Below are 10,912 nucleotides of genomic sequence, written 5' to 3' on the forward strand. Positions count from 1 at the left end.
AATGGATTGTCTTGGCAAAGGAGAGATGCTCACTAACAAGGATGTAAACTGGGATTTTATTTCAGCTCATGAAACCAACACTTTACATTTATATTTTTGTTCAGTGTATATATTTAAAAAAAATACTATTTGGATATAGTCAGACTGAAAAAACATCCCACAGAAAAAACCCTGTCTCTGTATGACCACAGTGGCCTTTAGTGGAACTGCTTCCTGTTTCACACCGACTGCCTAAAACGACAGGCCTCAACACACATTATAACGCACCGCCAAGGAGGGAAAAGAGACAGAGTCAACACACACACCACCAAACACAACAGTCACGCCTTCGTTGACCTTGAACGACCTTGGTGGTGTGGTCCAGCACCATAGCAACACTCTCTGTGGTCCAGATGACTTCTCAACCTCTGCCTCTTTTAAGGCCACATGCCTCAAAGCTTAAGAACAACAGAAGGTTAGCCAATCTGACAAGGAAATACAAACTGAGAAAAGACACAGAAAACTGAAGAATCACGAGTTCTCTGATGAAGGCAGTGAGTCCGAAACGTAGCAGGAAATCAACTAGTGATACTGATAAGCCCAGTGTTCAGGACCTTCTTTTCCACAGCTATGTAACACACCTGATCAATATACTGCCTTCTCGTACCCTCCACTGCTATCCATCTAAATAAAGCCACCCTCCACTACTATCCATCTAAATAAAGCCACCCTCCACTACTATCCATCTAAATAAAGCCACCCTCCACTACTATCCATCTAAATAAAGCCACCCTCCACTACTATCCATCTAAATAAAGCCACCCTCCACTACTATCCATCTAAATAAAGCCACCCTCCACTACTATCCATCTAAATAAAGCCACCCTCCACTACTATCCATCTAAATAAAGCCACCCTCCACTACTATCCATCTAAATAAAGCCACCCTCCACTACTATCCATCTAAATAAAGCCACCCTCCACTACTATCCACTAAATAAAGCCACCCTCCACTACTATCCATCTAAATAAAGCCACCCTCCACTACTATCCATCTAAATAAAGCCACCCTCCACTACTATCCATCTAAATAAAGCCACCCTCCACTACTATCCATCTAAATAAAGCCACCCTCCACTACTATCCATCTAAATAAAGCCACCCTCCACTACTATCCAACTAAATAAAGCCACCCTCCACTACTATCCATCTAAATAAAGCCACCCTCCACTACTATCCAACTAAATAAAGCCACCCTCCACTACTATCCATCTAAATAAAGCCACCCTCCACTACTATCCATCTAAATAAAGCCACCCTCCACTACTATCCATCTAAATAAAGCCACCCTCCACTACTATCCATCTAAATAAAGCCACCCTCCACTACTATCCATCTAAATAAAGCCACCCTCCACTACTATCCATCTAAATAAAGCCACCCTCCACTACTATCCATCTAAATAAAGCCACCCTCCACTACTATCCATCTAAATAAAGCCACCCTCCACTACTATCCATCTAAATAAAGCCACCCTCCACTACTATCCATCTAAATAAAGCCACCCTCCACTACTATCCATCTAAATAAAGCCACCCTCCACTACTATCCATCTAAATAAAGCCACCCTCCACTACTATCCATCTAAATAAAGCCACCCTCCACTACTATCCATCTAAATAAAGCCACCCTCCACTACTATCTAACTAAATAAAGCCACCCTCCACTACTATCTAACTAAATAAAGCCACCCTCCACTACTATCTAACTAAATAAAGCCACCCTCCACTACTATCTAACTAAATAAAGCCACCCTCCACTACTATCTAACTAAATAAAGCCACCCTCCACTACTATCTAACTAAATAAAGCCACCCTCCACTACTAACTAAATAAAGCCACCCTCCTACTATCTAACTAAATAAAGCCACCCTCCACTACTAACTAAATAAAGCCACCCTCCACTACTAACTAAATAAAGCCACCCTCCACTACTAACTAAATAAAGCCACCCTCCACTACTAACTAAATAAAGCCACCCTTCACTACTATCTAACTAAATAAAGCCACCCTTCACTACTATCTAACTAAATAAAGCCACCCTCCACTACTATCTAACTAAATAAAGCCACCCTCCACTACTATCTAACTAAATAAAGCCACCCTCCACTACTATCTAACTAAATAAAGCCACCCTCCACTACTATCTAACTAAATAAAGCCACCCTCCACTACTATGTAAATAAAGCCACCCTCTACTACTATTCAAATAAAGCCACCCTCCACTACTATGTAAATAAAGCCACCCTCCGCTACTATGTAAATAAAGCCACCCTCCGCTACTATGTAATTAAAGCCACCCTCCACTACTATGTAAATAAAGCCACCCTCCACTACTATGTAAATAAAGCCACCCTCCACTACTATGTAAATAAAGCCACCCTCCACTACTATGTAAATAAAGCCACCCTCCACTACTATGTAAATAAAGCCACCCTCCACTACTATGTAAATAAAGCCACCCTCCACTACTATGTAAATAAAGCCACCCTCCACTACTATGTAAATAAAGCCACCCTCCACTACTATGTAAATAAAGCCACCCTCCACTACTATCTAAATAAAGCCACCCTCCACTAATATCTAAATAAAGCCACCCTCCACTAATATCTAAATAAAGCCACCCTCCACTAATATCTAAATAAAGCCACCCTCCACTCATATCTAAATAAAGCCACCCTCCACTCATATCTAAATAAAGCCACCCTCCACTAATATCTAAATAAAGCCACCCTCCACTAATATCTAAATAAAGCCACCCTCCACTCATATCTAAATAAAGCCACCCTCCACTAATATCTAAATAAAGCCACCCTCCACTAATATCTAAATAAAGCCATGAGGAAGTTTGTTTGAGCTGCTAGCTGACCAACTAGAAGGCAGTTGTGCGTAGTCAAACGAAGTCAAACGATACAGGAAACAGGAAATACCATGGAGGGCGGTCCTTTCTATGAGCAGGAGCTAGAGTAAACAGTTACCCTGCTCACAGAGCACAGCAGGTACAGAAACAGCCCGAGCATCTGGAACGTACAACAGTATCACTATGCACCCCACATTTGCACCCCTATGCAACCATGCACTTGTTGACAAGGGATTTCTATGAAGAATATTCAAGTTTTCTTCATCTACCAATTTTGAAAGGACGAAATGAAAATAATAATAATAATAATAACACCCTCCAGCTGAGTTATCTAAATGCTGACCTTAGGTCTGTTAGAAGTAGACAAGGGACTGTAAGTACTGTAGGAAACTGACAGAGAACACAGTTACGCTCTCTCGATTAGCTGGGTAAGTATGTGCCTTTGAGATCCAGTAGCAGCCTCCCTCCACAATGGATGTGACCCTTGAGACGTCTGTCTGTCTGTCTGTCTCTGTTTGTGTCTGTCTGTCTGTCTGTCTGTCTGTCTGTCTGTCTGTCTCTGTCTGTCTCTGTCTGTCTGCCTGCTACAACAACACACAGAGTTGATGATTATCTGATAATGTCTCTCAGAACAGCAACAGCATAACATTGTTTCAGCAGAAACACAGCCAAAATCAGTAAAACATTGTTTTTACTGAGGGGGAACAAATCCTATTGAAAATTCTATTTTTCCATGAGCAATCATCTTTTGTTTGGGCTCTCAGCTCAGACTCGTTTCAGCATAAGCAAGGGGGGGAAAAGTATCTTATCAGCCGACAAGAAAGAAAAGGTGATAAATCTATTTTTTCTCTGGTCACAGAGTTATCTGTTCCTGTCATCTTTGTGTTCTGGGCCTGAACATAATGACCTTTTCCATCTCCTCTCCCCCCACCCTTCCTCCGGGCTACGCCCCCCCCAGCCTTCCCTACCTCCAGGCTACAGTCCCCCAGCCCTCCCTTCCTTCCTCTGGGCTACACCCCCCAGCCTTCCCTTCCCTCCGGGCTACCCCCCAGCCTTCCCTTCCTCTGGGCTACCCCCCAGCCTTCCCTTCCTCCGGGCTGCAGACCCCAGCCTTCCTTCCTCCGGGCTACAGTCCCCCAGCCTTCCCTTCCTCTGGGCTACCCCCCAGCCTTCCCTTCCTCCGGGCTACCCCCCAGCCTTCCTTCCTCCGGTACAGTTCCCCAGCCTCCTTCCTCCGGTCTACAGTTCCCCAGCCTTCCGTCCTCCGGGCTACAGTCCCCCAGCCTTCCTTCCTCCGGGCTACAGTCCCCCAGCCTTCCTTCCTCCGGGCTACAGTCCCCCAGCCTTCCTTCCTCCGGGCTACAGTCCCCCAGCCTTCCTTCCGTCCTTACGCCCCCCAGCCCCCCTTGTAGCCCAACAGCTATAACAATGAAGGCATGAACCTACAGAGTAAATTTAACCGCACCCGGTTTTAGTCTGCTTCCCTAGTAGGGATATGGATCCTTTGTAAGGCAGGAGTGACTCAGCCTGTCCAAATCATACTGGTCTTACTTCAGTTAGTCCTCTTCAATAACAAAACAACTGACTGACTCACTGTCCTCATGTCCTCATTGACATCATGCTCTGGGAAGGAGCCCAGAGGAAGGGAAGGCTGGGGGGGGAGCCCAGAGGAAGGGAAGGCTGGGGGGGTAGCCCAGAGGAAGGGAAGGCTGGGGGGTAGCCCAGAGGAAGGGAAGGCTGGGGGGTAGCCCAGAGGAAGGGAAGGCTGGGGGGTAGCCCAGAGGAAGGGGCTGGGGGGGGTAGCCCAGAGGAAGGGAAGGCTGGGGGGGGTAGTCAGAGGAAGGGAAGGCTGGGGGGTAGTAGCCCAGAGGAAGGGAAGGCTGGGGGCGTAGCCCAGAGGAAGGGAAGGCTGGGGGGGGGGTAGCCCAGAGGAAGGGAAGGCTGGGGGCGTAGCCCAGAGGAAGGGAAGGCTGGGGGCGTAGCCCAGAGGAAGGGAAGGCTGGGGGCGTAGCCCAGAGGAAGGGAAGGCTGGGGGGTAGCCCAGAGGAAGGGAAGGCTGGGGGGGGTAGCCCAGAGGAAGGGAAGGCTGGGGGTAGCCCAGAGGAAGGGAAGGCTGGGGGGTAGCCCAGAGGAAGGGAAGGCTGGGGGGGGTAGCCCAGAGGAAGGGAAGGCTGGGGGGGGTAGCCCAGAGGAAGGGAAGGCTGGGGGGGGGTAGCCCAGAGGAAGGGAAGGCTGGGGGGGGTAGCCCAGAGGAAGGGAAGGCTGGGGGGTAGCCCAGAGGAAGGGAAGGCTGGGGGGTAGCCCAGAGGAAGGGAAGGCTGGGGGGGGTAGCCCAGAGGAAGGGAAGGCTGGGGGGGGTAGCCCAGAGGAAGGGAAGGCTGGGGGGGGTAGCCCAGAGGAAGGGAAGACTGGGGGGGGGTAGCCCAGAGGAAGGGAAGGCTGGGGGGGGTAGCCCAGAGGAAGGGAAGGCTGGGGGGTAGCCCAGAGGAAGGGAAGGCTGGGGGGGTAGCCCAGAGGAAGGGAAGGCTGGGGGGTAGCCCAGAGGAAGGGAAGGCTGGGGGGGGTAGCCCAGAGGAAGGGAAGGCTGGGGGGTAGCCCAGAGGAAGGGAAGGCTGGGGGGTAGCCCAGAGGAAGGGAAGGCTGGGGGGTAGCCCAGAGGAAGGGAAGGCTGGGGGGTAGCCCAGAGGAAGGGAAGGCTGGGGGGTAGCCCAGAGGAAGGGAAGGCTGGGGGTAGCCCAGAGGAAGGGAAGGCTGGGGGGTAGCCCAGAGGAAGGGAAGGCTGGGGGGTAGCCCAGAGGAAGGGAAGGCTGGGGGGTAGCCCAGAGGAAGGGAAGGCTGGGGGGTAGCCCAGAGGAAGGGAAGGCTGGGGGGTAGCCCAGAGGAAGGGAAGGCTGGGGGGTAGCCCAGAGGAAGGGAAGGCTGGGGGGGGTAGCCCAGAGGAAGGGAAGGCTGGGGGGGGTAGCCCAGAGGAAGGGAAGGCAGTGTGAAGAATATCAGCTGCAGCTGCAGCATCTACATCAAATGTTCTCAAGCTGCATGAAAACAACACCACCTGGCTCATTGTATATACATGTACAGTATCACTGCTCACAACAAACTGTCACGCACACACACAGTGAGATGGGACTTTGGCAGGCTTATACTTGAAATCCCCCTATCACAGCACAGCCTCTCTTCATCGTGGACTAGTGCTGTTGGTTGTAGACAAGGACTCAGGGTACTTCACCATCACAGAAACCCTGCACTTTTGTCTCTAGCTCATTTTTAAAAACTGGCAGTTGGCAAGCATTCCAAATGAAGTGAGCTCTTACCATTAGTGAGGTGTAACAACAACTTCCCAGACAATTTGACTGAGCCAAACAACATTACAACTATGGAGATTATGAAGAGAGAGTCTGATACAAGACAAAGCAACATCAGGTTTAAAGGTAAATCCTAAGAGCTTGTCAAGATGTTTACCAGTTCCTGTCACAGAATTAAATAGTATGATATTGTATCTCTACAGTTCCTCATCATTACAGAGCAAGACCTAAAGTCAATTCCTTTGGGATTTTGACAACATGGAGGAAACTCAGGTATTGGCAAACACATTCATGAAAACAACAGCAGAGACAATTACAGATCTCATCTGGCTTATCTAGTGGAAGTGTTTAGCCGTGATAAAAGTCTGGAATTAGCTGTGTGTGTGTGTGTGTGTGTGTGTGTCCCTCTCCAGAGCTGCCACCACAGAGTAAATCATTTTCTCTATTAATCAAAAGTGAGTCTAGCTGCACTCTCACAGCATGCTAGAGGCCATTAAACATACTTTATGTGACCATTACCAGAATTAAAACTACCCACACCCTCCCCTCTCCCGCTTGGCCCCAAACAAAACACTGTCTCCCTGGTCAGAGAAAGCCAATAACACAGTCTGCGTCCCCAAATGGCACCCTATTCCCTAGTGCACAGCTTTTCACCAGGACCCATAGGACAAAGGGGGAAAGTAGTGCACTATGTAGGGAATAGGTAACCATTTGGGATGCACAAACAGAATCTACCTCAGAGTGTTCTCTGACAGAAAGTCTATTGTCAGGGTAGCAAGCAGCAGGAGCCAAGAGAGAGGTGGTTTAATATGGGCTGAAACCCCTAGACCACACTCATTCAATATCAGTTAGATCAAACTATTATAAGTGTAGACATAGTTTAAGGATTGAAAACAACTTGAGGAATTTAGTAAATTGGAAAAAGGAAATATAGCATTAATGACTAAATGCAAAGTAACAGGCATTCATTTACTAGTCCATAAACAAAGAAAACAAGATTACAATTTCCCCTCACATTCCTCTCCATCTGAACAATCAATCATTGTAATGACTTCGGATGAAATCTGATCGGGTGTTTAGTTGACACCAACACCCTGAAAACAGCCACAATGACCTGTATGAACGTGACCAGGAAATACACCTGATCCTCTGTGACCCATCAAAGACCATTCTTTGGGGCCATGTTTCTCATTTGAAGTTGGAACAAAACTCAGCAGGAGAAGTAGTTTGTCATGTACTGTTTTGTCTGTCACTCTGTCCACTTCTGTGTAAAAGTTACAGGTTAAAGGTCAGAAACAGGGCTGGGCTTGATTCACAGGGTCACAGTAAAAGCTATGGAATTTCCCACAGACAATTTTTAAAATGACAAGCTTACTGTCAGTGGGAAAAACCTTGATTGAAAGCACAGTAAGATTTCCATACGTACTTAGGCCCATCGCTCCTCAGGAAGCATAAGCCACCACATTTTGTGTTTGTTTCCATTCGTGATTTTTAACAACCTGAAGTGGTCTGCTTTGGGATGGAAAATTGTGACATAACTCCCCAAGCCACCATTTTATTATCATCTATGAAATGTAACTTTCCTACTTCCTGAAGAGATAACAGAGGAATTCAAAACACTCAGCATGACATTTACTACACAAAACAATGAACAAAGGGTGTGAACTGAGCTTACGGTCTATAAACTCTAACTAAGCTTCAGAGCACTACCACTCAATACCGTACACAGTGGATGGGATCTCTAAAGTCAATGTTTGAACAAAGGGTTGTCTGACCGGGGGAAAGCCAAGGTATTAGCAATAGGCTGAATTGAATAGGTCTGATGATAGCTACGGACGGAATCCCCTCAGTCACAAGGAGTCAACGATGTGCTCTGAAAAGACTAAACCTCACAGAAGAGCAATATGCTGAGCGGGTAAAGCCACAGTAGTACAGCTGTGTAATCACCTGTGTTACAGTGTTGTGATGGTTTACCTCTGGTACCCCGCCATGCTCCTCCAGGTCCTGGAGCCCGAACACTGCATCAGTTAGACTCTGATCAGACACACAGAGTCCAGGGGCCCCCGAGTTACTCTGTATAGGCTACATTATCATAAGGGAAAAGTGATGGAGGTTTGGTGTCAAAACTGTATACTCTTCAATTAAGGCTTCTATTTCTTATTAAAAATAGCTCATCATTTTGCTCGATAATGAATGAAACATCAAGTATTTATGTCACCATCTCAAATACAGTTGTTTTGTGTGGTAGCTTACCTAAGCATTATGAAACATGCTCTATCAAAATCAATACTTGTTTACTATTCCTCACCTGCTTGTAATGTCTAATAACCTGTTCGGTTATGTTGTTGATATTCAACATGTATTGGTGTAACTTTCGCTTGTACTTCAAAGCAGTCAGCTGTGCTTCGCTCTGGATGGATGACACCTGGGCGAGGAGGGATTGCTCTCTCCTACCCCACCTGAGCCTCTGCATTCGGCCTTCGTGCTCCATGGTAGCGCTTCTCTCCTGGAGCCCATCATTCAGCATACGAAGCGCATCCAAACAGCAATGGTCTCCCTGGACAATGTCTGTATGGGACAAGAGAAGCCCGCATCCTTTCTGACAGATACCAACATCTCTGTGGTCAAAGTCGGATTCTTCTTCTTTCATCATACGCGGCTCATTGTCCATCTCGCCTGAGTTCAAAACCTTTCTGCAACTTTCTCTGTCCTTGCATGGATTTAGGCAGTCGGCGCACATGATCAATTCTCTTAGCGGGTCCGGAGTCGCGTTGGACGGTGTTGGAAACAGCCTCTGCAGTTGCAACGTAAACAAGTTGTCAGAAGTTTGGTCAGGTGTAGATGAACAAACTGATGAAGCTGCAGACTATACTGAATGTGCGTAAAATCAAAATCTGAACGCAGCCGATATTAACGCAGGCAATAGAAATATATGCGCTTGATGTCGACGTCACTTGCTAACTATACATGGACTGGATCACTTTTCACCTCCCACTTGTTGCTGGAGTTGTAGTCTAGTCTACTCATCCTTGCTTATCCTTGTCTATTCTCAATATGAAGAGAGAGCAAGAGAAACTGCGTCATGGATGCATTTCCCTATCCATAATAACGAAAAATTGGTGGTACGCCAGTATATGCCTAGCACTGAATACATTTTGGACAAAATGGGCTACAATACAGTGATTTCCATTCATGTATTATTTTCAATAGAACCACCAGGGGTCGCCTAAGCCTTCAGATACCATGGTTTGCAGACTGTTGGATTAATTAGTTACCACAACTAAACAGAGACCTACCTACAGTATGTAAACCCTTATTTATAAATAATCATTCATTATCTATTCTAATTTAATTTAATTTTAATGCTCTTCAAAATAGCCTGCACTGTAGCATCATCACAGATGGTATTTTGGGACCCCCTACTTTACACCAAATCTCTGTAATATAATATCTGAACAGGGATCTCTAAGTGAGCCTGAACCCATGACTTACTGGCCTATAGCCCTCTGTCTACCCATCGTCTAACTGTCAAACTCAGCAGGACAGAGTACAGGCACCTCAATCTGAGTCTGTGTCTGGAGTAAACATACACTAGGTGGCATCACTCTGGGCGTGTGTTGTGTTGTCTGACATGTCAGAGAGAGAGAGAGGCTGGCTTTCCAAAGACAATATTCTCAGACCTGGGATGTTTCCAACTGTGAACAAATAGGTATAGTAACCTAGGCCATATGTCTCTGATATACTATAGTGTTTACTGCTGCCACTGGTTTGAGTGTGCCTGTCTGTCTGGTGTCCGGTGCTTGACTTGGACAGGAGCTCACCGGACCTGAATACCGGCCCCTCACATTGTCTACTGCTTGAATTCCTGCACCTCTTACAGAATAGGCCTTAAAGTACAGCAGAGTTCCTGCACCTAAATATAAACACACTACCGGCACTCAAAATTAGTACCGGCACCTATTTCAGTCCAAGTCAAGCACTGCTAGTGATTTCACACCACACTGCTCATGGAAAAAGTCAAACAATGATACAAATCCTCATTGTCAATAAATCTAACCAAGGCAGTCAGATTAACTTCCTTGTAAAACAATCAAAGTTTGTTTTACATAGCAATTGAAGTGTACTTTTTGAACTCGGGTTCTTGCAGATTCTTTCAGATTAAACTCAGTAGGACGTATCTGTAAATCTGACAATCTGATTTCCCTTAGGAGGTGTAGCAACAAATGATGTCGACAACAACAACAACAACACAGTGCAATTGCCAGAAAACCAACTGGGATTTGACATATCACAGAGAGGCCACATGTTCCAGCTGATAAGCCAATTGATGTGATTCACATTCAAGGAAAGGCTGTTCATCTCCTTCCTTTTCCCATAATCCTCCTGTGTATGTTCATATGTGTGCAGAACTAAGAACTATTGAAGCCCTTTTGACCTGCAGGAATTTTCCTTGTCTTAATATGAATCTAAATCTAACCAATAGATAGACTATTTAACAAAGGGGAAATGACATCAATCATTTTGATCTGAAATCATTATTGGATACAAATTGGGAAGCAAAAAAATGTTTACTGCTGTTTCAGGTTCTGGCATAAAATAAAATAGGCTACTATCTTGAGATAACTTGTGTTATCTATCATGGAACACATAGTTGCAAAGATATCTCTGATCTCTCATCAGCTCTAACCTCTGGTAGTGAAAAGTGGCAGCT

The 10,912-nt window shown here is 46.2% G+C and overlaps 1 protein-coding gene across 1 annotated transcript in view; it reads right to left on the reverse strand.

Moving 5' to 3' along the window:
• LOC112219034 (PDZ domain-containing RING finger protein 4-like) overlaps nt 1–9,314 on the reverse strand; it is a 302,807-nt gene extending 293,493 nt beyond the window's left edge. The window contains exons 1-2 of the mRNA XM_042301781.1: nt 8,510–9,314; nt 8,149–8,283 (exon numbers count right to left, since the gene is read on the reverse strand). Coding sequence (XP_042157715.1) covers nt 8,149–8,283; nt 8,510–8,941 — 567 coding nt within the window. The 5' untranslated portion in view covers nt 8,942–9,314. The remainder of the gene's footprint in view (nt 1–8,148; nt 8,284–8,509) is intronic.
• Nucleotides 9,315–10,912: the final 1,598 nt, after the last annotated feature.

Source organism: Oncorhynchus tshawytscha, linkage group LG19 (genome assembly GCF_018296145.1).
Source record: "Oncorhynchus tshawytscha isolate Ot180627B linkage group LG19, Otsh_v2.0, whole genome shotgun sequence".
Lineage (NCBI taxonomy): Eukaryota > Metazoa > Chordata > Actinopteri > Salmoniformes > Salmonidae > Oncorhynchus > Oncorhynchus tshawytscha.